Source organism: Myotis yumanensis, unplaced genomic scaffold, assembly GCF_028538775.1.
Source record: "Myotis yumanensis isolate MYYU_CA2020_CCGP unplaced genomic scaffold, mMyoYum1.0.hap1 SCAF_8, whole genome shotgun sequence".
Taxonomy (NCBI): Eukaryota; Metazoa; Chordata; class Mammalia; order Chiroptera; family Vespertilionidae; genus Myotis; species Myotis yumanensis.
This window is the reverse complement of record NW_027223759.1, coordinates 9,272,666-9,298,587: the sequence shown is the minus strand read 5'-3', so window position 1 is coordinate 9,298,587 and position 25,922 is coordinate 9,272,666. Positions and strand designations below refer to the sequence as shown.

Here is a 25,922-nt window from a genome sequence, read left to right as displayed (position 1 = left end):
ATTTGTAACAATGAAGTTGGGGGTCACCACAACATGAGGTACTGTATTAAAGGGTCGTGGCATTAGGAAGGTTGAGAACCACTGGTTTAGCTTTTTTTTTTTTAATCCTCACCCGAGGATATTTTTCCTTGATTTTTAGAGTGGAAGAGAGAGGTAAACCTAGAGAGAAATATCAATGTGAGAGAAACACATCGATTGGTTCCCTCCTACACATGCCTTGACCAGGGGAGAAGCCTGCAACCCAGGTATGTGGCCAGAATCGAACTGGGGACCCGTCAGTACACAGGCTGATGCTCTATCCACTGAGCCAAAGTGGCTAGGGCTTAGCTTTGTTATTAAAGCAAAAAATATCTCTTTTCAACAATCTGAGTTGTCTCAACTTTAGAGATTTAATTAAATTTTTAAAATTCAATGTGGGAAAAATGTCTAGTGTATTGTTAGAAAAAATGTCACTTTTCACAACATGGGAAAGAGGACTAAATCAAGAGTAGAAAATATCACAATAAAGCAAAATGAACATGATACATAGTCAATCAGAACTGGGCAGGAAATATCTAATCTAATAGTATAATACTGTAGAGGTCTCTCTAACCACCTGCAGGAGATAGTAAAAGCAGCAAGGCCAACCACCATTTACAAACCTGTTCATACACCATGTTCATAGCCGCATTATTTATAATAGCTAAAATGTGGAAGTAACCCAAGAGTCCATCAATGAATGGATAAGCAAATTATGACATATACATACAATGTAATATTATTCAGCTTTAAAAAGAAAGGAAATTTTGATGCTACAACATGGATGAAACGTGGGGACATCAGGCTAAGTGAGATAAGCCAGTAACAAAGAGTGTATAATTCCACTTCCTAGTACATGAGGTGCTTAGAGAAGTCAAAATCATAGAGACAGAAAGTAGAATGGTGGTTGCCAGGTGTTGATGTAAGGGGGAGTAGGGAATTATTGTATAACTAGAGACCCGATGCACGAAATTTGTGCAATAGGCCTTCCTCCCCCCAGCTGCCAGCATCAGCTTCCCGGGACCTGGGCTTCCCTCCAGCCCTGGCTTCGTCCGGAAGGACGTCAGGTCTAATTAGCATATTACCCTTTAGTTATTATACATGGGCATAGACTTTTAATTTTAAAAAATGAAGAGCTATGGAGATGGATGATGGTGAAGGTTGCAAATTATGAATGTATTTAATACCAGCAACTGTACACTAAAAAATAGTTAAGATGGGAAATTTTATCACTATTTAATTTTTTTTAATACCCTGTCCATTTAAAACATACACATTTGTTGAAATATATGCTGGCTGGCTGCTCTGTAGAGAATGCACTGCTATGTGAACCTCAACCACCACATGTTCTAAAGCAAATCTAATATGGTTTGAAACACCTTTTTTTTAAGAATGACAAAACCAGACTGGAACATGTATTCTTTATTAAATCTTACTAGTATCTTTAAGGGACACACAGATGAGGAGGCTACAGTAAAGAAATCTTATTTTAATAACAGAGTTAAGAACCACTAAGATACTTCCAGGTAATATCTTCAGTGATGCTTCTTATCTTTATTCTGGGACTCCAGGAAATATTCAACCCCTACAGCTACCACAAATGCAGCAAATCCCCATTTGAATCCTTTTAACATTGCACCAACAAAGGTAACATTTTCTGCAAAGCCACCCATGTATCTCCAAGCTTCATTGCTAGAAAAAAAAAAGGCAAAGGTTATAATCACATACATGCACATTCACTGAGGACAATACATTTAATTTTCATCTTTTTAACAGATGTAGATGCAACCTTATATAAGACCATCTAAATGGACCACAATAGGTATCTCTCTGTGACATAGGATGATTAGGTCTATATGCCCGCGTTTCACATATAAAGTAGAAGAAAAAACACTTGATTTCATATTCACAATCATAATACTCAGGATTTTTACAAAATCCTCAAATGCAAGACTTTCTTTGGCCCTATCCATCACAGGTCAGCCGTGTGGCTTTGCCTATACTAGTCATTACAGCATCGTGGACAGAGGTAGTTAGAGTATTAACCTTTGCTCTGCCACTTACACTAGATTCACAACCTTTTAGGATGGGCAAGTTACTTAACCTGTCAGGGCCTGCTTCCTCTCCTACTCAGTGATGACTGTCTACCTTATAGTGTTGTTATAAAGAATAAACAGGGTGATGTGTGATACATTTTGGCACAGAGAGTATGTAACATTTGACATTATTCTTACTACTAATACATTTCTCTGTCACAGCAGCCTGAAGTTTAGAAGACTGATTTCCTGCTCTGGCAATCACTCTTCTGAGCACCCTAAACAGAGGTGTAAACAGAAGTCTGAGACCTCTCCTGAAAACAGTCTTCTCTCACAGGCAGCGATAAGTGAGTGGGAAAAAAAATCATGTTATGAAGAACAAAAACCACTTAAGTAAAAATCTGACTTATTAGAAAATATAAGCTAAGCAAATACAATTTAGATAACCAAAGTTAGACAAAGACATTAGAAGAAAACTATAGAGTAATATCCCTCATGAACACAGATGCAAATATTCTTTTTTTATTTTTAATTTTTATTTATTTTAGATGCAAATATTCTTTTAAAAAAATACATTTTATTGATTTTTTTACAGAGAGGAAGGGAGAGGGATAGAGAGAAACATCGACGAGAGAGAAACATCAATCAGCTGCCTCCTGCACCCCCCCTCCCCATCCCTGACTGGGGATGTGCCCGAAACCAAGGTACATGCCCTTGACCAGAATCAAACCTGGGACCCTTCAGTCCACAGGCTGACGCTCTATCCACTGAGCCAAACCGGTTAGGGCAGATGCAAATATTCTTTTTTTTTTTTTTTTAATGGCAGATGCAAATATTCTTTTTTTTTTTTTTTTTAATATATCTTTATTGATTTCAGAGAGGAAGGGAGAGGGAGAGATAGAAACATCAATGATGAGAGAGAATCACCGATTGGCTGCCTCCTGCACATCCCCCACTGGGGACAAAGCCTGCAACCCAGGCATGTGCCCTTGGCTGGAACCGAACCTGGGACCCTTCAGTCCGCAGGCCGACACTCTATCCACTGAGCCAAACCAGCTAGGGCAGATGCAAATATTCCTAACAATATTTTAGAAAATTGAATCCAGCAATATATATAAAGGATAATATATCATGATGAAATAGAACTTATCTTAGGAATTCAAGATTGGTTTAATCTTTGAAAAACCAATAAGAGTAATTCATCATATTAACAGAATAAAAGAACTATGCGAGCCCTAACCAGTTTGGCTCAGTGGATAGAGCATCAGCCTGCGGACTCAAGGGTCCCAGGTTCAATTCCGGTCAAGGGCATGTACCTTGGTTGCGGGCACATCCCCAGTAGGGAGCGTGCAGGAGGCAGCTGATTGATGTTTCTCTCTCATCGATGTTTCTAACTCTCTATCCCTCTCCCTTCCTCTCTGTAAAATAATCAATAAAATATATTTTTTAAAAAAAGAACTATGTGAGCATCTCAATAGATGCAGAACAGGCAAGAATGTCCATTTATACCACTTTTATTCAACATTATACTAGGAGTGTTAGCCAGTACAATAATGCAAAGAAAATAGAAATTAAAAGTTTATAGATTGAAAAGGAAGAAATAAAACAAGTGTACACAAAGTGATCACTTATGAAGTACAGTCTAAACAATCTGTAAAAAAAATTTTGGAACTAAAAAGTGAATTTAGCAAGGGAACATGATACAAAGTCAACATATAAACCCCAATTATATTTTTATATATTAGCAAAAAACTGAAAATTAAAGTTTAAAATACCATTTACAATACTATTAAAATATGGAAAAACTCAGGATAAATTTAATAAAATATGTAAAGACCTATATATAAAGCAATAAAACACTGCTGAGGAATTAAAGAGGATCTAAATTGTTCATGGACTAGAAGATTCTATAGTGTTAAGATATCGATTATCCTCAATTGAGCTATAGATTCAGTGAAATCCCAATTAAAATCTAAGAAGGCTTTTTATAGAAACTGAAACATTCAATCTAAATTTTAAATGTAAATGCAAAGAACCTAAAATAGCTTTTTTAAAAAATGGAGATCTTATGCTACCTGATTTGAAGACAGTGAAGTATTGTCATAGAGTGGACATATTGATCAGGATAACAGAATAGAATCCAGAAATAGACCACACAGATATTGTCAATTGATTTTTTACAAAGGCATAAGGTAAATCAATATGGGAAAGACAGTCTTAGCAAATGGTGCTGGAACAACTGGATGTCCAAATGCAAAAATACTTTCATCCTCACCTCACATGATATAAAAGTAACACTATAAAAACTTCTAAGAGAAACCATAGGAGACAATTTAGGGTGCAAAAAGCACAAACCATAATAGAAAAGTGCCAGATTGGGACTTCATCAAAATTTAAAACTCTTGCCAAAACCGGTTTGGCTCAGTGGATAGAGCGTCGGCCTGCGGACTGAAGGGTCCCAGGTTCGATTCCGGTGAAGGGCATGTGCCTTGGTTGCGAGCACATCCCCAGTGGGAGATGTGCAGGAGGCAGCTGATCGATGTTTCTCTCTCATTGATGTTTCTAACTCTCTATCTCTCTCCCTTCCTCTCTGTAAAAAATCAATAAAATATATTTAAAAAAAAAAATTTTAAACTCTTTGAAAGACATTATTTAAAAAAATGAAAAAATAAGCCACACTCTTAGGAAAAAAACATTTGTAGCCCAGCCGGAATGGCTCAGTGGTTGAGCATCAACCTATGAACCAGGAAGTCATGGTTTGATTCCTGGTCCGGTGTTGGGGGCCAGATGTAAGCTGGCAAGGTCCTTGCACCTGAAGGGGTTAGCAAGGCTGGGACCCTTACCCACACAGTTTTCCCAGACTTGTTTGGATGGCGATTATCAGTAGAATGAGAACAGTCTTTCATGGCTTACCAAGAAGTCTGTAACTATTTACTGAGATATGCTGTACTGAGAACTTGTCTTTCTGCTGTGTCTCTCCCTTAGAGATTAAGAGGAACAAAGAATATATTCCTCTTGACAGACCTCCTATTCAATGTCTTGTATATAAATAGGATTGTGTGGCTAATAAACTTGCTTCAGTTCCTCGAGAGCTGTAGTCCTCCTGATCCCACTTTCCTGTCTTTCTTTCTTTTCTCAATTCTCACCTTCCTGCCTCAGCCCGGCTCAACCTGTCAGGCTGGCCCTGACAGTCCGGTCCAGGCATATACCCGGGTTTCAGGCTCGATTCCCAGTAGGGGTGTGCAAGAGGCAGCCAATCAATGATTCTCTCTCATCACTGATGTTTCTCCCACCCTTTCTCTCCCTCTCTCTCTCTCATCCTCTCTGAAATCAATAAAAATACATTTAAAAAAAGAAATATAAAAAAAAACCCAGAAAACATTTGTAAAATATATATCTGATAAAGGACTTAAATTTTAAAAACATAGAGAGAACTCCCATCTATGTATATAAAAGGCTAATATGTGAAGTGTCCCCTTGGGAGTTCAACCAGGAGACCAGGAGTTCAATTGCTCGCTATGACATGTGCTGACCACCAGAGGGCGGCGTGGAACAAAGGAAGGCCTTGGCTGGCAGCCGGCAGCAGGGGAAGGAAGGCCCCAGCCAGCAGCCAGAAGGCCCCAATTGGCCCTGATCACTGGCCAGGCCTAGGGTCTCTACCCATGCATGAATTTCATGCACCGGGTCTTTAGTAATTCAGTAAAAGAAGACAAACACCTGATAAGTAAACGGGCAAAATATGTGAATAGCCACTGCATCAAAGGGGGCAGGGAGAAAGCACTAATGACAAATAAGCACTGGAAAAGAATGCTATCATCATGTCGTCATGGAACCATGGAAATGCAAATTAAAATCACAAAGAGGCACAACATTCACTAAAATGGCTAAAATTAAAAGACCAATAATAACAGGGATTGATGAGGAGGACATTGAACAACTGAAATTCTCATACATTGCTGGTGGGATGCAAAATGGTACAGCTACTCTGAAAAAACAGTTTGGCAGTTTTCCTATGAAAATAAACACACACTAATTCTATGATCCAGAAATCCTACTCTTAGAGAAATGAAAACATCATGTTCACTCAGATTTGTACTTGATTGGTTATAGCATTTTTACTCATAATGGAACGGTTAAAAACTGGAAACAACACAAAAGGCAATTAACTGGTGAACTGCAAACAAAATGAGGTCTGTGCACACAGTGGATACTGCTCAGCAGTCAATAAGGAAGGAACTAGGGATACAAGCTAACAATGCGCCTAAGTCTCCAAAGCAGCACACCAAGTGAAAGTGGCCAGGAAAGCGAAAACTGGAGAGACAAAAAGCAGATCAATGGCTGCCAGGAGCCAGGGGTAGGATGACACTGGGCGTGAAAGGGGCACGGGAGAACTTTTGGGGTGACAGAAATCGTTTACATCATGACTGTGGTGGTTACATAATTGTATACATTTATCAAAACTCATGGAATGAAACACTTAGAATGGGTGAATTTTACTGTATGTAAATGGTACTTCAACAAAACGGATTTTAAAACTTTAATGTAAAAAGCCATTCTCAATGATTTTTTTAAAAGGGAAATACATGAAAAAGAAACAGATAATGATTCTCTATGATAAATTCTATCTAAATTATTTAATGATTCTTACCGGCCCCACGGATCCTTGAGCCCCCGGGCCGCCAGCTTCTCCTGCACAGTTTCTAATGGTGTCCCTTCTATCTTCCATTTTCTATAATCTGGAAGTTCCATTTTACCATGACCATGTCCATGCTCATGTTCATGTCCATGGGCCATGTCTATAGGAAAAGATTAAAGTAAGAGAGAAATATGCACAATAACCAAGTTTACTATTAATGTTTAAGGTAAAACATTTAAAATTAATGTTTTAAAGAGAGAATTAATAAAACAGCATGTTATTACATAACCAGTGTATGTTCACAGTTAGGAAACACACACATATAAAATAATCAATAATCCCATCACTCAGAGATGGTCATTTATTTTGTTTATTCCTTTCTCCATTAAAATAATGGCAGTGCCACGTACCCTAAAGTACTTTACATGTATTAACTCTGTTACTTCCAAAGCAACTATTTGAACTTAAATTACAATTATTATCTTCATTTTATAGATGAAGACAATGAGGGTGCATGAAGGTAACTTTCTGAAGGTAACAACAATAATAAATGGTACAACTGGGTTTTGAACCTTGCAGTTTGGTTTCAGAGCCCTTGTTCCTAATTTCTAAGCAATACCGTTCCCTTTCTTCTAGTCCTTTCATTGTGCATAGATATGCATAATGAAGATGTTTTACATACTGATTTATTACTTTCTTTAGATGATCCTATTAAAATGCAGCATTATTGTGTTTAAACATATACATGATCACACGAACTTTTTCTGTAAAGAGCCGGATAGTAAATATTTTAGACTATGTGGGTACTTATAAAGCAAGAGAAAACAACTTTCCACGAATATTTTGTTGATAACATTCAAAACATAACAATAACAGAGCATATTTTTTTGTAATACAGGTCTACTAATGAGGAAAATGGAATTTTGGGGGGGATAACATTTTGCTTCACTAGGGCTTAAAGTTTAGTGTTCCTTAATATCAAACTGATTGTACATGATTGTCTGTAAAAAAAACATTATTAACTGATGGCCTGCACACAAAACAGACAATGGGTTGAATTTTTTAAAATAACATGTTCTTTTAAATTGATTTTTTAAAGAGAGAGAAAGGGAAAAAGAAGGGGGGTGAAGGGGGGGAGGGTGGGAGACAGAGACACACGTATGCACCCCACAGGGGATGGAACCCGAAACCTGAGCATGTGACCTTATCTATTTATCTATCCATCATCTATTTGGCTCAGTGGTTGAGTGTCGACCTATGAACCAGGAAGTCATGGTTCAATTCCCGGTCAGGGCACATGCCTAGGTTGTGGGCTCGGTCCCCAGTAGGGGGTGTGCAGGAGGCAGCAGACCAATGATTCTCTCTCATCATTGATGTTTCTATCTCTCTCCCTCTCCCTTTCTCCCTGAAATTAATTTTAAAAATTTTTTTAAAAAGGACCCCTTTTTAATTGATGTTTGTTTCCTTAAATAAAATATGCCCTCAATAGTAACATAAAGACTTCAGTTTTACTGGTATTATTTTTATACATAACATAAAAATAAACTTCAGCTCACTGCGATGTGCCTTCCACTTTCACACCGAGGGGGCAAGAATGTGACTTAGCACAACCACTCTGAAAAACTGGCATGACCTAGAAAAGCTGAACATTTGAATATCTTATGGCCTAGCAATTCTATTCCTAAGTTTATATACTCTAGATCTGCATTGCCCAATATGTTAGCCACTAGCACTGGAATGAGGTTAGTGCAACTGGAGAAGAACTAGACTTTCTATTTAATTTTAATTAATTTAAATTTCAAAATTGATTCTCAAGTTAATTATTGGAAAATTTAGAGTGCATTTCGAACAATTTGGGTATACAGATTTACTTTATCAACAGTAAATTTGATAAAATATAAACATAGATCAAGTGTTTATGAAAACAGCATACGAACATATTCTACAAGTGTAAAATACATACATCTTGAAGACAGTATGAAGAAAACAAAATATTTCATTAATAATTTTTAACACTGATTATATTAAATTAATTTTATGTTTCTTTTTACCTTTTTAATATGGTTACTAAGACATTTTAAATTACATATATGGCTCGCATTATATATATATATATTTTTAAATATATTTTATTGATTTTTCACAGAGAGGAAGGGAGAGGGATAGAGAGTCAGAAACATCAATGAGAGAGAAACATTGATCAGCTGCCTCCTGCACACCTCCTACTGGGGATGTGCCGGCAACCAAGGCACATGCCCTTGGCCGGAATCGAACCTGGGACCTTTCAGTCCGCAGGCCGACGCTCTATCCACTGAGCCAAACCGGTTAGGGCTCGCATTATATTTTTATTGGACAACACACTGCTCTAGAGAAACTCTTGCATGTATATAACAATAGATATATTTTATAAGAACCTTTTTAGCCACATCATTGATGCTAGCCCCAAATTATAAACAACCCAAATATCCAACAATGGATTGATTAAGAAATAGAAACCTATGGAATATTACACAACAAAAAACAACATGCAACAGTGTGAATGAATCTTACAAATACGATGAGAACGGGGTGAATCATAATACATATACTTTGATCCCATTAATATAAATTGAAGAACCCAACAATTCGTTTTTTAGGAATGCATTATAGATGGAAAATGAAATGAATGCTTGAAACAAGTGAATGCTTATCACAAGTCAGGACAGTAGTCACCCCTTGGTGGAGGACATAAAATCAGAGCTTCTAAGGCACTGTTTTTCAACCTATTCTTAATTCTTGTACGCCAAAGGAGCTTTTTTCGACAGTTGTTTTCCTTATCACATTCTCGCTCCCCTCCTCCAATGAAATTTCAATACTACGGATATATTATATACATGTGTATGTACTGTGGCTCTTGGGAGGGCCACACACCACAGTAGTACCTATGATTTTTTCACACACTGTTCCATCCCCTCAGAACCAATTTTCATCTGCCTGAAGGCCTATCACTTGTGCTGAGAATGAATGTTCTAAGGTATTGGCCATGCTTTACTTCCTAACCTGAAGGGTGGGTACACAAGTGTTTGCTTAATTATAATTCTTTTTTTTTTTTTTGCAGCAAAGGTGGAGATTTATTGGAGAACAAGTGCAAACTCCCACGTGGGGAGGGGGAAAGGGTCCCCCTGAGCTCCTTTTCCCTGCGGCCTAGCTTAATTATAATTCTTTTAAAAAATATATATTTTATTGATTTTTTTACAGAGAGGAAGGGAGAGAGATAGATAGTTAGAAACATCGATGAGAGAGAGACATCGATCAGCTGCCTCCTGCACATCTCCTACTGGGGATGTGCCCGCAACCCAGGTACATGCCCTTGACCGGAATCGAACCTAGGACCCTTCAGTCCGCAGGCCGACGCTCTATCCACGGAGCCAAACCGGTTTTGGCATAATTATAATTCTTTAAAAAGTACTCATGTTTTATACACCCGTCTGTTATGTATACTTCACAGTAAAAGGGAAAATTAGATAAAGTGACAAATTATGCCAAGGACTCAACAACAGGCTATTATTTCCAGTTCAGAGCTGTTCCAACAAGAATAGCAAGGAAGTTAGTTCTACAAAGAAAACCCATGTAATCATGAAAATTTAAAAAGCTATCTACCTATGTTTGGAGTGAACCTGTAATATCAACCTCCACTAAAAGGGGCTGGAATCCCTAAGAAGGAAATAAGAGGATAATACCATTTACAACACACGCAATTTTACGGTTTACCAAAGACGTTCAAGCATACACCCCAATTTCCTCTCATTTTTAAAATTGTGGATACTCTTAAGAACATTAGAAAATAAAAGACGAATGAATTCTTAGTGTCCTTTCCAGTCCCTGTACCGATGTACATGCAATTTTAAAATAGTAAACATTTTAGAGTAAATCGCTCTAAAAATGGATGTGACTTTGTACCCTGCTTTTTTCACTTTAACATCGTGTCCAAAACATTCATAGCAGAAAAAAAATCTCACTTAAAACTATACATATTTGAGGCAGGCATTAAAATTATTCCTCCATAATTTTTCTTAAAAATATATATTTTTATTGATGTCAGAGAGGAATGGAGAGGGAGAGGGAGAGGGAGATAGAAACATCACTGATGAGAGAGAATCATTGATTGGCTGCCTCCTGCAACCCCCCACACTGGGGATTGTGCCCTTGACCGGAATCGAACCTGGGACCCTTCAGTCCGAAGGCTGACGCTCTTCCCACTGAGCTAAACTGGCTAGGGCCCTCCACAAATTTTTTATTTGGGGGCTGTTCTGCTTTATTCAACTCAAAGGTAAACAAAAAACAAACAAACAAAAAACACGGGACGGGGTGCTGCTGGTGGCAGAGCAGGAAAAAAGCATGTGGACTGAATAACCCGTCATTCCCACTGTATCCTTGTACAACCACCCCCACCACCCCACGACTTCACAGTTCTCCCCCGCTAGTTCTTCGATCTCCTTCCGTCTGGAGCCACACACCCGCATCATCCTGCTTTATTTTGTCTCTCCCTTTCTAAATTCCCCAGAATAGATATCTCATTCCTAGTTCCAGTCAAGAGATCTCCCACCAACTCTCTAATTTACCTGACAGCAATCTGACCTCTCAGGACACTCAATAGTCAACCCTCCAGCCGGTGCCGACCCGAAGCGGAAGTTGTCACCTGGACTTCCTCCCGGCAGGAAAGCCGAGAAGCCATGTAACGTTCCGGGACGGGGTCACAGACTTACGGACCAGGTGGAGATGACGCGAAGGAGGCTGACAGTCGACATTTTTTCCCCGCACATCTGTGCATCCGTCGTCTAACGACGATCGGTGCCATTGTGGAGGACAGAAGGGCGGGGCAGAGGCGACGTTTTCCTTGTTCGCAGACCGGAATCCCTTAGACGCTGCACCGAGGGGCGGGCCTTGGACCTCCTGCAGCCAATAAGTGAGGCTGTTGTTCAACGTGGACTCGGCCAGTGGGAGGGCTGCTTGTTGCGCTGCAGTTGGCAGGCTGCTGCGGGAGGCGGTGGCGGTAAGAAGCCGGAGGCAGCGGGGTGACAGGTAAGCGAGCAGCCGCGCTGTCTTTGCGGGGCGCGAGGGCTCCCGAGAAGGGGTGTTCACCTCCGGCTGCAGGAGCTCTCTCGGGGGCCTGACGGGGACGGTCTGGGAAGGTGGCAGCCGCGCTGTCGGTGGTTCCGGGACGTTTCGTAGCCCAGGTAGCCGCTGGGAGGTCGCGAGGAGCGGGCAGCTGAGGCGGGTGGAGGCTGAGCCCGGTGCGGCGACGCGGGGCCTAGGGCGCGGGGGCTGCGGTGGCACCTGCAGAGAGGACGGGCGGGCGCCGGGCCGAGTCCCGAGGGCCGGAGGGGGTCCTGGCACGAAGCGCGGACAGAGAAAAGGACGCGGCATTGCAGGCGCCTGCGAGGAACCCGAGGGCTTGCGCTTCTTCAGGGCTGTTGGTCGGGGTGGGAGCGGGGAGCGGAGAAGACCGATATTTACTGGCGGGCAGATCCTTGAAACTCTTTCTCACCGTCGGTTATGTAACCCGTGGCTGCTATTTACCCCCACAACCAGGCTGTCCCTCCTGGAAGAGGAGGTCTGGCGGCCCGTTGATGTGTCGGAATAGTTGTGTGTGTTTTTTTCCGTTGGTTTGAGTGCTCGTCACCCCTGCAGGCTGTGGAAGCATGAAGGCTAGTCACGAAGACCTTCTCCCAAATACGGGTTTGGGTTGAGAGAGTCGTTAGCTTGCAGTTTAGGAATTTATTTGTTTTGAGGGTCGAAGCTGATTACACGTACTTCTTTATTTCTAATCTTCGGGAAAGTGGGGAGCCTCAAAAATCTATAGTGGGAGGTAAGTGCAAATTGGAAAATGACTAGAAATCTCATTGCTATACACACACACACACACACACACACACACACACAGTGGGTCCTTGACTTACGAGTGTCCCGACTAACGAGTTTTTTGAGATACCAGCTGTCTCTCGGCAGATTTTTTGCATTGAGTTGATAGAGTAATTTGAGTTAACGAGCTCCTTAATGAGCTCGGTCTCGGAACGAATTAAACTCGTAAGTCAAGGCCCCACTGTGTGTACGTATGTATATATGTGTATGTGTATGTGTATGTGTATATATATCCCTAGATATTGTGGATGTTAAAGACTGAAAATAACGTGGTGGTCTGAATGGGGAAAGGGAATGCAAAAGTCATCTTTTAAGTAATTTGCTCTGTGGGTCTGAGAGACTAGTTATGGATTATTTCTTAGGTTTAAAAAGTGTACTTTTTGAACCCCTCTGACCGAGGTAAAATGTATTTGCAGACATAAATAACTGAATTGCCATGTTTGCACAATGAAATGTACGATTAACATAGGGATTTTATTAAGTATATGTTATGGAAGGACAGACTACATTAAAAACTTGGTTTTTCCCGCCATTGTGCCTCCATGGTTGAGCCTCGACCTATGAACCTGGAGGTCAGAGGTCACTGTTTTGATTCCTGGTCAGAGCACTTGTCTGGGTTTCGGCTCCATCCCCAGTAGGGGGTGTGCAGGAGGCAGCCGATCAGTGATTCTCTCTCATCATTGATGTTTCTGTCTCTCTCTCTCCTTTCCTCTCTGAAATCAATTTAAAAAAAAATATATATATATATATATATATATATATGTGTGTGTATATATATATAATATTTATTTTCTAAAAACTTGGTTTTGTAGCTCACTGGAAAACAGTTTTAAAAGAAGCATTATAAATTGCCAAAATGTAAGCTGATTGAAAATGTTGCCTTTAACTTAGAAGAGAAGAACTAATATAGTATTAGCAAGTGTACTATAATTTCCCTTTTTCCATTACTAATTTATATTAATATGTCCCAGAGCCTAAACCAAAAATTCATCACTTGGTAAGGAGAGGTGGTTCATTAGATTTTGTTAGTTCTGAAGTGGAGTACTAAGATATTTATCAATGCCCCAGATAAAAATTTTAACACTTGGTGTTTCATTGTATTTTTACTTTTTGCATGAATAATACTATCTCAGTCACAAAGAATATTTCTACTTCTAGTTGCAGTTCTGTAGTGTGAGTACCTGTGAACAAATCTGCTTTTATGTAGGGGTGTGTGTGTGTGTGTGTGTGTGTGTGTGTGTGTTTCTTATTATGTAATGAGCCTACTAGAGCTGTCAATGGCTGATTTTTAATGGCCAGTAGGTTTCATTGTAGAATACAATAAAGTTGAATATCATTAGAAGTCTACTTTTCTGACACATTTCTGTATTGGAGCTGTTTATAAGGAATTTGAAACAATGGCTGTAAAGAAGTACAGTCATTTGCTCTAAATTGCACCTTGAAAGCTTGTTTTTAAATCCAACTCTCAAGCCATCTTCACATGCAATAGATTTAGTTTGTTTGTTTTTAATACACAGTTTTGGCACCTTATAGTAGTTTATTAAGTTCTAGAATGATTAAAATTTTCAGCTTGACTGAGCTTTATAATAGAAAAACCCATGCTACATAAAAAAAAAAAAAAAAAAAAACCACAGCCCTAGCTGGTTTGGCTCACTGGATAGAGCATCAGCCTGTGGACTAAAGGGTCCCAGGTTTGATCCCTGGTCAGGGCACATGCCCAGGTTTCGGTCTCAATCCCCGGTGGGGAGCATGCAGGAGGCAGCTGATCAATAATTCTCTCTCATCATTGATGTTTCACTCTCTCCCTCTTCCTTAATCTCTGAAATAAAAAACAACAACAAAAAAACTCCACACAAAACACAAAAAAACTAGAATGATAAAATATGTGAGCAGAAAGTCTCCAAACAAGTTATTAGCTGCACAAAATAGTATTTTGTTGTTATTCTTTTAATGCAAGAACAGAGGAATTTTTTGTTTCAGTGTCTGACTTCTTAGTTTCTTTTGATGTCCAAAATAGCTTCTTTTTACATTTTTGTCTGGTAAGGAGACTATATTCTTTTCTCAGGAAGATGAGTTGAACATTTGTCATTGTCTAAAATGTGATGCAGTGGATTTTGGAGGGAGCTGGCACAGAAAGCTCTGAAGGTTGCTTACAGCTGGTGTGAGGACAGCCCCCTACCTGCAGAGCCTTCCACCGAGTTCTTGTCACTCTGTAGCTCGCCTCCTTTTGCCTGCTATTGATACAGTGTTAAAAAAAGAATTAGACCTAATTCAGAAAATCTCCATGAAAGTGGACAGTTTTATATATATATATACACACACACAGAATAATCTAAGAGGTGTTTTTTTTAAAAGGCACATACATATTATATCATCTCTACTTTCCTTCAGAATCTTAGTGGTAGGGTGAATGTGAAGGAAGGTAGATATACATATTTTGAAGAAAAAAATTCCCCAGATATGGTTCACTGCTGGCTTCCACTTACAAATCATTAATCTAATTCAAGGCTCTCTTACTTGTGATATGAACCAGTAATCATAGTTTTTGCTTGAGAGAAAGGGCTGTCAAATCTACCAATATTTTTATAGCTCAATACATTTTCACCATTTAATGTCATAGCTGGGATAGACTTTCTAGCCAGGAGCTAAAGTTGCCAGAAATAAAAATTGTGCTGAATGTTTTGGTTTGGATTAGTTTTTACTTGGCACTTAGCTGCTTTCCATAAACCAAGGTAATTGCTTTCATGATTCAGACCTGTGTTAATTTGCACAGATATTTACTTATATCTTGTTCTCTCAATGTATCTGGAAGCTATCTAATTCTAGAATCAAACTACAGTTGGAAAATAAGAATTGTAAGTTTTCTTGATTAAAGGTCTTTTTGCAATATTGCTATGATACGTTTAGCTTTTGCGTAAACACTCTATAATATATAGTAAAACTTGGAATTGTGAATGTGTTGATTTTGACACAGATCCTGTTTAGAAATTCCTGGTGCATCTTTGTGAATTCTAGACTTTCTGTTTGGGTATCTATTTGTCATGAAGACAAGTACTAGAAAAAGTAAATGAGTCAGCTTTAATTTTGGAGAAAGGAGTAAAAACTCAGTTATGTAATATATTAAGATGCGTGACTTTGATTAGTTATAGAATTACTGGAGGCCTGGTGCATGAAATTTGTGCACAGGTGTGGTCCCTAGGCCTGGCCGGCGATTGAAGTGCACTTGTCTGGCGTGGAAGGGCAGGTCCCAGCTGACCTCTGGGCCCTAGGAAGCACCTGGGCTCCCGGGCCCCCGCACACCCCCCTCTGCCTGAGTCATCAGGCCCCCGCTCAACTCCCTCAGCGCCTGGGAGCTGGACTGTGGCCCTGCCCCCCACTGCTGCTGCTGGTCGCAGTCTGCAGGGTAATCGATGGGGCATCGGCCCCTGCTTGCACCCACCTTGGCCAGTGCCGCCCATTCACCTGCTCCACCATCCCACCGTGGTCCTGCTCATCAGGGCCCATTGGGGCTGGCAGCATTTCCATTGCTGCCTGCTGCCAGTGCCACGTCGCCGACGCCCGCCATGTTCCGCGCCACCCCCTGGTGGTCAGCGTACCTCATAGCATGCAGTCAAACTTCCAGTTGAGGGGACAATTTGCATATTAGGCTTTTATTATATAGGACTAGAGGCCAGGTGCACAAAAATTTGTGCACTGGGGGGGAGAGGGGGTCCCTCAGCCTGGCCTGTGCCCTCTTGCAGTCTGGGACCCCTCAGGAGATAATGACCTGCTGGCTTAGGCCTGCTCCCGGGTGGCAGAGGGCAGGCCCAATCCCTAGGTGCAGCCCCTGGTTGGGCTCAGAGCAGGGCCGATTGGGGAGTTGGGGCGCCGCCCCCTGTCATGCACAGAGCAGGGCGGATTGGGAGGTTGCGATGCCACCCCTAGTCACGCTCAGGGTAGGGCCGATTGGGGGATAGGGGCACCGCCCCCTGTCACACTCAAGGCAGGGTTGATAGGGAGGTTGCGGTGCCACCCCCTGTCACGCACAGAGCAGGGCCCATCAGGGGGTTGGGACGCTGTCCCCTGTTACGCACAGAGCAGGGCCCATCAGGGGGGTTGGGGCTCCGTACCCTGTCATACACAGAGCTGCAGGACGATCAGGGGGTTGGGGAGCTCCCCCTGTCACGCACAGAGCAGGGCCCATCAGGGGGTTGAGGCGCTCCCCCCGTCACAGAGCAGGGCCGATAGGGGAGTTGGGGCACCGCCCTCTGTCACCCACAGAGCAGGGCGGATCAGGGGTTTGGGGTGCCACACCCTGTCACACACAGAGCCGCAGGGCGATCAGGGGGTTGGGGGCTGATCCGGGGATTGGGGTGCCTTCCCCTGTCACGAACAGAGCAGGGCGGATAGGGAGGTTGTGGCCCCGCCCCCTGTCACACACAGAGCCGTAGGGCGACCAGGGAGTTTTGTCGCTACCCCCTGTTACGCTGATCCCGGTGCTGGGAGGCCTCATGGCTCTGCTGATCCCGGTGCTGGGAGGCATATTACCCTTTTACTATATAGGATAGAGGCCTGGTGCACGGGTGGGGGCCGGCTGGTTTGCCCTGAAGGGTGTCCTGGATCAGGGTGGGGGTCCCCACTGGGGTGCCTGGCCAGCCTGGATGAGGGGATGATGGCTGTTTGCATCTGGTCACACCCCCTTCAGGGTGGGGGTCCCCACTGGGGTTCCTGGCCAGTCTGGGTGAGGGGCTGAGGGCCGTTTTCAGGCTGGCGGGTGACTGAAGCTCCCAACCTGTCCTTTTTTCCTTTTTTTTTTATTCTGGGCCAGCTTTAGCTCTGAGGCTCAGCTCCAGCTATGAGGCCTCTGCTGCTGAAAGCAGGTTTCTGGCCTTTGTTTACCTTCTGTATTTGAAACAATGTTGCGGTCCGGCTGGCTGAAGCCTGGCTGACTAAAGCAGGTTTCTGGGGGTTTGTTTAGCTTCTATATTTGTTACAGTGTTTCTTAGAGTTGTGGCTCAGAGGCCGGCAAGGCAGGAGGGGAAGCTTGGCTTCCTCCGTCACTGAAGCAAGGAAGCCTCATGTTCCGCTTCAAGCTGCCTGGCTGCTGGCCGCCATCTTGGCTGGCAGTTAATTTGCATATCTCCCTGATTAGCCAATGGGAAGGGTAGCGGCCGTACGGCTAATTACCATGTTTCTCTTTTATTAGATAGGATTATATAGGATAGTTCTTTCTAGGTTTGAAATATAACTGCCAGAAAAGTAGTCATAAAAAAAAAGTAGTCATAAAATATGATAAATGGCACCAATTTATTGAATGGCAAAGCATCGGTTACAAAAGAGTTATTTTGGTCTATTTGTAAAACACTGAACTCCATGAAAATGTTAGAATCAAATTTACCACTGAACCCACTCAATGCTTCCTGAGCCCCCTTTCTGTTGTCCCCCATTCTGGATTCTCCTCTGGAAAAGGAACTTCCTTTTGCCTTCAGTCCACTCTGCACCACCAATCACTGCATGGGTTCATCCACCTGGCTGAGTTCTCTTTTAATAAGATTTCCTTGTTAAGACATTTTAAAGAATAAGTTAAAGAAAAGCACATCTAATCTGATGAACAATAGATTAAAAAAAATAATTGAGGTTTTTTTTTTTTTTTAAATGTTTTCATTGCTTTTTAGAGAGAGAGGAAAGGAGAGGGATAGAGAGATAGAAACATCGATGAGAGAAAAACATCATCGATTGGCTGCCTCCTGCATTTCCCCTACTGGGGATTGAGCCTAAAACCCAGGCATGTGCCCTGACTGGGAATCGAATCATGTCCTCCTGGTTCATGGGATGATGCTCACCCACTGAGCCACACCAGCTGGGCTACTTTATTTTTTATTGAATTTATCGGGGTGCAGATTTTCTATTTTTTCCTGATTTAATCTTGGTAAGTTTTGTGTTTCTGGGAATTTGATTATCCAATTTGTTGGTGTACAGTTGTTCACAATATTCTCTTTATAACCCTTTCTATTTATGTGGAATCAGTAGTAATGTCCCCTCTTTCATTTCTGATTTTAGGAATTTGTGTTTTCTCTTAAAGAACCAGTTTTGGGTTTTTAAATTTTGTCTATTGTTTTCTATTCTCTATTTCATTTATCTCTGCTGTAACCCTTATTATTTTCATCCTTCTGCTAGCCTTGGGTTTAGTTTATTCTTTTTCTAGTTCCTTAGGTTGTAAAGTTAGGTTGTTCACTTGTGCACTGCTGGTGGGAATGCAGACTGGTGCAGCCACTATGGAAGGCAGTATGGAGGTTCCTCAAAAAATTGGAAATGGAACTCCCATTTGACCCTGTGATCCCACTTCTAGGAATATATCCCAAGAAACCAGAAACACCAATCAGAAAGGATATATGCACCCAGATGTTCATAGCAGCACAATTCACCATAGCTAAGATCTGGAAACAGCCTAAGTGCCCATCAGTAGATGAATGGATTAGAAAACTGTGGTACATCTACACGATGGAATACTATGCTGCTGTTAAAAAGAAGGAACTCTTACCATTTGTAACAGCATGGATGGAACTGGAGAGCATTATGCTAAGTGAAACAAGCCAGTCAATGAAGGAAAAATACCACATGATCTCATTCTTTCATGGATAATTAAGACCATTACAAACTTTTGAACAATAATAAATACAGTGGCAGAGCTGCCTCAAACCGATTGTCGGACTTCAGTGGTAAGGCCAGGGAGGGTTGGGGGACAGGAGGGAGGGGAGTAAGAGATCAACCGAAGGACTTGTATGCATCCATATAACCATAACTAATGGACATAAGACACTGGGGGGTAAGGGAGGGCAGGGGCTTGTCAAGGGTGGGGGGGGGAAAAAGGACACATATGTAATACCCTTTGTAATGCTTTAAGCAATAAAAAAAATAAAATAAAATAAAATAAAATAAAAAAATAAAGTTAGGTTGTTGATTTGAGAGCTTTCTTGTTTTTTAATGTAAGCATTTATAGCCATACATTTCCCCCTTAACACCACTTTAACAGCATCCCAGAGGTTTTGAAATACTGTGTTTTTATTATTGTTTTGCTCTAAGTATTTTCTAATTTCCCTTGTGTGTGGTTTAATTTCCACAACCTTGCGAATTTTCCCAGTTTTCCTTCTTTTGATTTCTGTCTTCATCCCGTTGTTGTCATGGAAGATACTCTGTGTAATACCTATCTTCTTAAATCTGTTGAGTCTTGATTTGTAGCCTACATATTGTCTATCTTGGAAAATAGCCCATGTGCACTTCAGAGGAATGTGTATGCTGTTTTTGTCTTTTTTTCTCTTAATTTTTGGTTATATTTTTGTCACTATGGATATTTAGTGATTTTTTTTTATTGTGTGCCAGACTTTTTGTATGAAAGATTCAGAGACAACATTACCTTCCAGATAGGGTTCCCATTTCTTCCTGTGGCTCAAATCGGTGAAGAGGCTAATTACCTCCAATTAATCAGGGATTGAGCTGTTTTAAAGCTGTGTTAAAATTTAATAAAACTCAGTTTTCCTATCATTTGCCATGTTGGATTTTCTTGCTTTGTTTTTTTTTTTTTAAATTGAGAGCCTAGTTAGTATCTGTATCCTTAGAGACCCATCTCTACAGAGGTTCAAATCTGCTGCACTGCTTCAAACTGCCAGTTGCCTTGTGGTTCATAATTCCCAAGGCACTAAAAGATCGAGTCTCCTTGACATAAAGTGCCCCTTCCCAAAGGGTCACTAGTTACGAGTTTCTTGTATATCTTTTCGGAGATATTCTTGGTCCTTTTCAAGACTTTCCCTCACTGCTGAACATCTCATGAAGTAAAAATCTCATATAAGAGATTAAGTCAGCTGTTGTGGTTGGAGTAGAGAGGTCTTGACACGTATGTAGTTTGAAAAACATTGAATTATAATGATAATGTAATTAAATTCCAAGAGATATTTATTGATGTATTTTTTGTATTTAAAATAACATTTTGTTAACATATTATAAAATGTTAATTTTCTTTTAGTGTTTTAGATTTAAAATGGTAATACAGATTTGAATCAAAGAGATAGAACATAATGTGATAAGCAACTATATGAAAAGAATTATCAATTTGTGAGAAAAGTATAACTTTAGCAATTTGGAAATGATTTTCTCCGATCAAAAACCTTTAACGTATTTTTGTGACAAAAATTCAAGTAATAGTATTTTCTGTGTTCTTTTTTAAAATGATAAAATTTTCAGTTCTGTGAAACTCATCATTAATACTTATTATTTAAGCTTGGTTTTATACTGAATAATAAAGTTTAATGATTGCATGTGTGTGTGTGTATGGTATCACTGTACTATTGGATTAATAGAATTATTGTATGGAAATCTTAATTTTATAGATTATTCAAGTGAGGCTCCAGCTACAGAAAATTTAAATAGCCTACTCAAGGTTTTGCCGATAATGAATGAATATTTGAAACTAAAACTCAGACTTTCTAATTTTTTTAAAAATTAGGTTTGGTAATGGTACACCAGTAAATGTTAGTTACTATAGAAATTTTTGAGTCTCTAATTATTTCTTAAATTAGGTAAACTATATTATAACTGTCTTACCAAAATTGTTCTTACCTCTTTGTATTACATTCTTCTCAATATTTTACAGTTTTCTATTTTCATTTTTTTGTAGAGTTGGAAAATATTTAAGTCTCAACAAATGAATTCCACACTTGAACTCTGCCGCATTCCTGTGCCACCTCCTCCTTTAGAAAACTGATCTTAGAGGTAAAAATTAGAGAATTTAACTTTTTAAAGGATAAAGTGAATTTCCCATACAGTTAGACATATTAGACTTCTTGGTAATCCTTGGTGGATAGCTTCTATTTATTAGGCAATTTTACCTAGGAGACTTGAAAGAATCACATCTTAATGTCTTTGAAATTTACTTTTAAAAGTGTTTTCTATTTAATAGTTCTTTTAGCTTTTTTGTTGTCTAACCTTTACAGTTACTGACCTATCAAATTTACTTAGTATAACTGTATTATTTAACTACATCTAGATCAGTGCTGTCCAATAGAATTTCTATGATGATGTCTGTGTTCTATATCTGTGCTGTCCAGTATGGAAGACACAAGCCATATTTAGCTACTAAGTACTAAATAGTGCAACTAAGGAATTGAATCTTTAAATTTTATTTTATTTTAATAGCCACTTGTAGCTAGTGGCTACTGTATTGGATAGTATAGCTCTAGGTTTTTCCTTAGGGAACTTGGTATTTACAATAACAGCACATTTTACATGCTTAAGTTTCAGACTTAATCTAAACAGCCTGAAAATTTGCTGTAGCAAAACTCATTTTTTACTATCTCATATGTTGTCCTAATACTTGTGTAGCTTTTTTTTAAAATATATTTTATTGATTTTTTACAGAGAGGAAGGGAGAGAGATAGAGAGTCAGAAACATCAATGAGAGAGAAACATCAATCAGCTGCCTCCTGCACATCTCCCACTGGGGATGTGCCCGCAACCCAGGTACATGCCCTTGACCGGAATCGAACCTGGGACCTTTCAGTCTGCAGGCCGACGCTCTATCCACTGAGCCAAACCGGTTTCGGCAACTTGTGTAGCTTTGTTTATCTAATAATTTTGGTCTATCAGAAGCCCTTAAGAGCAGTTATCATAGTTAGTCTTGCTTACTGATATGTTAACTGATTTAATCTTTAAAAAAAGACAGCGTGGCTGGTGTAGCTTAATGGTTGAGCATTGACTTATGAACCAGGCGGTCACAGTTCAATTCCTGGGTTTCAGGCTCTATCTCCAGTAGGGGGTGTGCAGGAGGCACCCAATCAATAGTTCTCTATCTCATTGATGTTTCTATCTCTCTCTTCCTTCCCCTTCCTCTCTGAAAGCAATAAAAATATATTAAAATAAATAAAACTTCTTTCTTTAAAAAATTTTAGTTTGAGTTCTGTTCTAAAACTAAGCCTTCTTATCTAAAATATATACTAGATGAATGTCTCCTTTAGTGAAAGGCACTCATTATTTACTTTTGGTAGTTTCTGTAAATAGTAATGCTATCCTCAACTCAGTGCTTTTTTTCTTTCAGAGATAAGAGTAACAGAAGGTAGAGGAAGATGCTGGGATCTGAACGTGGTGTTGTGGAAGAATGGTTATCAGAATTCAAGGTAAATTGGATTAGGGATAAGAATATGTCATAATGATTCTATATGTCAGTAATTCAAGCAGTAAAAATCTGTTCTTTGGAGAAACTGAAATATTATGATATGAAGTAGTGCAAAATATGAAATAATGTTTCTGTAATTGCAACTCTGTAAAAGGCACTGATGTGAATAATGGCTAGAAGATAATATGTAAAAATGAAAATAGTTTGTTAGGATTGATGAGGGGATATATAAATTTTAAAATATTCCACTCAAAGAGGGGAAACCTTTTTAATAAGGCATAGAAATAGGATTTTTGCCTTATGTTTTATTTCCTGTAATTTAAAATCATTCATTGATTTGAGTGAAAACTATAATTACTAACATTATGGAAATAAGTGTTTTATAAACATAAAATGCAAGAATTAAAATCTATCTAAACTGCTTGGCCAGTGTGGCTCAGGAACCAAGAGATCACTGGTTTGATTCCCGATCAGGGCACATGCCTAGGTTGCAAGCTTGATCTCCAGTAAGGGGTGTGCAGGAGGAAGCCGATAGATGTTTCTATTTCTCTACTTTCCTCCCTTCCTTTCTCTCTAAACAATAAAAACATATTAAAATATATCCTTAACTACTTTTTAAGACTAGATTAGTTTAAGATGACCCATTTCAGCAAATCTTGGTTATAATATGTGATTTCTAATCACTTTTATGGTTTAACTAGTGGCCTGGTGCATGAAATTCATGCACATTAAAAGGGGATTAATTAAGCAGTGGTTCTCAACCTTCCTAATGCCACAACCCTTTAATACAGTTCCTCATGTTGTGGTGACCCCCAACCATAAAATTATTTTCGTTGCTACTTCATTACTGTAATTTTGCTCCTGTTATGAATTGTAATGTAAATATCTGATATGCAGGCTGTATTTTCATTGTTCGCGACCCACAGGTTGAGAACCGCTGAATTAAAGGAAATATTTTAATATTGCTATTTGCCCTTTCTCTATAATAGAAGTGTCAGAGATGAAAGAAAATTAGTAAAATGTATATGAAAATCTTCCTCCAGTCAGAGTCTGGGGCATGCCACAGGAACCAGAGTCAAGTCCCTGCCCACCCATGTGCGCCTCGAAATCACGCAAGACCCAGACCCAGCCGGCCCCACCCCCATTGGGCTAGATCCAGATCTGGCCGGTCCCACCCTTGTCAAGCCCTGCCGGGCGGGGTTGCAGCCTCAGGTCCCCTGGCCCAGTGCCAGGTGGGGGGCATGGCCTGAGGTCCCCTGGCCCGGCACTAGGGCGGGGGGCGCACCTTGAGGTCCCCCCATCAATCCTGCCAGGCGGGGTCATGGTCTGAGGTCCCCTGTGAAGCCCCGCCAGGTGGGGGACATGGCCTCAGTTCCCCTGGCCCCAGGGAGAGGTTGTGGCCTCAGGTCCCCTGGCCCAGTGCCGGGGGCGTGGCCTGAGGTCCCCTGTCAAGCCCTACTGGGCGAGGGGTGTGTCCTGAGGTCCCCCGTCAAGCCACGCTGGGTGGGAGGAGTGGCCTGAGGTTCCCTGACCTGGCGCCGGGACGGGGGGCACAGCCTGAGGTCCCCCGTCAAGCCTTGCTGGGTGAGGGGCGCGGCCTGAGGTCCCCTGTCAAGCCCAACAGGGGAGGGGAACTGGGGGGGGTGGGGCGCAGCCTCAGGTCCCTGCTGATTGCTCGTTAAGGCTCGTTACAGGAACTCAGCCTCCGCTGTGGGCGCAACAATCTTGTGTTATGGAAACAACACCCCCCCCCCCTGCTGTGGGCACTGTCGTCTTTGTGGCGGAATGACGGTCAATTTGCATGTTCCCTCTTTATTATATAGGATGGTTAGAATTATACAGGGTGGGGCAAAAGTTGTTTTTACAGTTGTAATGAAAATAAATAATACAATCATTAATTAACAATACAAGAATAAACTGTGTTTTGAGTACTCACAACTGTAAACCTTCTTTTGCCTCACCCTGTATATAACTGTTTGTTTTATTAACATTCATGGTTAGTTCTTATATTAATTTCTTTTCTTAATTGAAACAAATATTTTCAAGAGGAGCTCCTTCAAAATAAAGTTTCTGACTTCCCAAATATTAAGTTCACTTTTGTTTTCCTTTAAATTTTTTTTTTAGGCATTACCTGACACTCAGATCACCAATTATGCAGCAACTTTACACCGGAAAAAAACATTGGTACCAGCCCTCTACAAAGTTATTCAAGATTCAAATAATGAGGTAGGAGAGTTTATAAGAAAAATAATTTCAACATAATAAAATTAAATATGTGTACTAAAGCACACATATTTAAGTTTTGTAGTTTTCCCTACTCTTTTTTTTTTTTTTTTTTTTTAATTCTTCTTAGAGACTGGAAAACTTTTTCTGCTATTTTTCATTCTGATAGTTGCTTTGGCTTTCCTCATGCTCTCTTTCTCCATATTTTTAAATGTTTTGATCAAATTGGTTACTGCCTGAGGACAGTATATTTTGATTCTTCATTTGAGTGACCATTGTTTTTGCAGATTATTTATTTAATTTGAAACTTTCCTTTGCTTCCTTTTCTGGAATGTTTCCTTTTCTGGAAGCCAAATTTTAACCATACACGGATTGAGATTTATTTATTTTATTTTAAGTATTCTTCGCAGTTATTTTATTGACAATATAGAACTATGTATAATCACCCTAATCAGTGAACTTAGACTGGTAACATAAAATGATACTGCTAGTAAATTTAGTTTGAAAATTATCAGAGAAAGCACTTTTTAGCCTACATAGTCAAGATTAATAAACTTAGAATTAGAGTTTTCTTTTATTCAGTTTGTCATAAAAGGAAAAAAATTCAGCTATTGAATCTATTTGTTAATTTATGCAAAATACACACATTATCTTTTCATTAACACAGTAGTTATGACATACAGTTTTATCACCACGGGACTCATGTATGTTTTGAAGTGAAAATGAAAGGAACACACAGGAAAGTAGCTTCTTATCTTCCCAGATACAGCCTCCACGAGTGCCTCTGCTGTGTACTGGAGTGAGTTTGAAGAAGTTCAGGTAATCATCTCCTAACCAGCAGCTTAACTAAAGTGCATCTTCATTTTTGTCCAATCACTAAAAGCTTGCTTATTGACCTCTTTCTTTCCTATCTCCTAAACTTGGATTGGCTCTCAGTTAGACTTGCATCTGTTACCTTGTATAG

General features: G+C 40.2%; 2 protein-coding genes across 5 annotated transcripts in view; one reads left to right on the top strand and one right to left on the bottom strand.

Annotated features, from left to right (window-relative positions):
- Positions 1 to 1,425: 1,425 nt before the first annotated feature.
- On the bottom strand, positions 1,426 to 11,398 carry NDUFB3 (NADH:ubiquinone oxidoreductase subunit B3). Its single transcript, XM_070421812.1, has 3 exons — positions 11,292 to 11,398; positions 6,703 to 6,850; positions 1,426 to 1,710 (listed from the first exon to the last, which is right to left on the bottom strand). Exons 2-3 carry the CDS (start codon positions 6,846 to 6,848, stop codon positions 1,554 to 1,556), a joined length of 303 nt encoding a protein of 100 aa, XP_070277913.1. The 5' UTR covers positions 6,849 to 6,850; positions 11,292 to 11,398; the 3' UTR covers positions 1,426 to 1,553.
- A 280-nt stretch (positions 11,399 to 11,678) lies between these two features.
- The window catches only part of HYCC2 (hyccin PI4KA lipid kinase complex subunit 2), a 50,002-nt gene continuing 35,758 nt past the window's right edge, over positions 11,679 to 25,922 (top strand). For 2 of the 4 annotated variants that reach the window (XM_070421810.1, XM_070421808.1), the window contains exons 1-4: positions 11,679 to 11,751; positions 21,242 to 21,336; positions 22,658 to 22,736; positions 24,860 to 24,961. In XM_070421810.1, the coding sequence (XP_070277911.1) occupies positions 22,686 to 22,736; positions 24,860 to 24,961 (153 nt within the window). In that variant the 5' untranslated portion in view covers positions 11,679 to 11,751; positions 21,242 to 21,336; positions 22,658 to 22,685. Of the gene's footprint in view, positions 11,752 to 11,849; positions 11,907 to 21,241; positions 21,337 to 22,657; positions 22,737 to 24,859; positions 24,962 to 25,721; positions 25,778 to 25,922 lie in introns of those variants that run through there. The other 2 variants (XM_070421809.1, XM_070421811.1) reach the window with 2 other exon arrangements.

What these genes read in the sequence shown, in the direction of transcription:
- NDUFB3 (XM_070421812.1), bottom strand. Translation starts at nt 6,848, where the DNA reads ATGGCCCATGGACATGAACATGAGCATGGACATGGTCATGGTAAAATG. An exon ending in CTCAAGGATCCGTGGGGCCG is followed by an intron (nt 1,711 to 6,702) that starts GTAAGAATCATT and finishes TTTTTTTTCTAG; the next exon opens with CAATGAAGCTTGGAGATACA.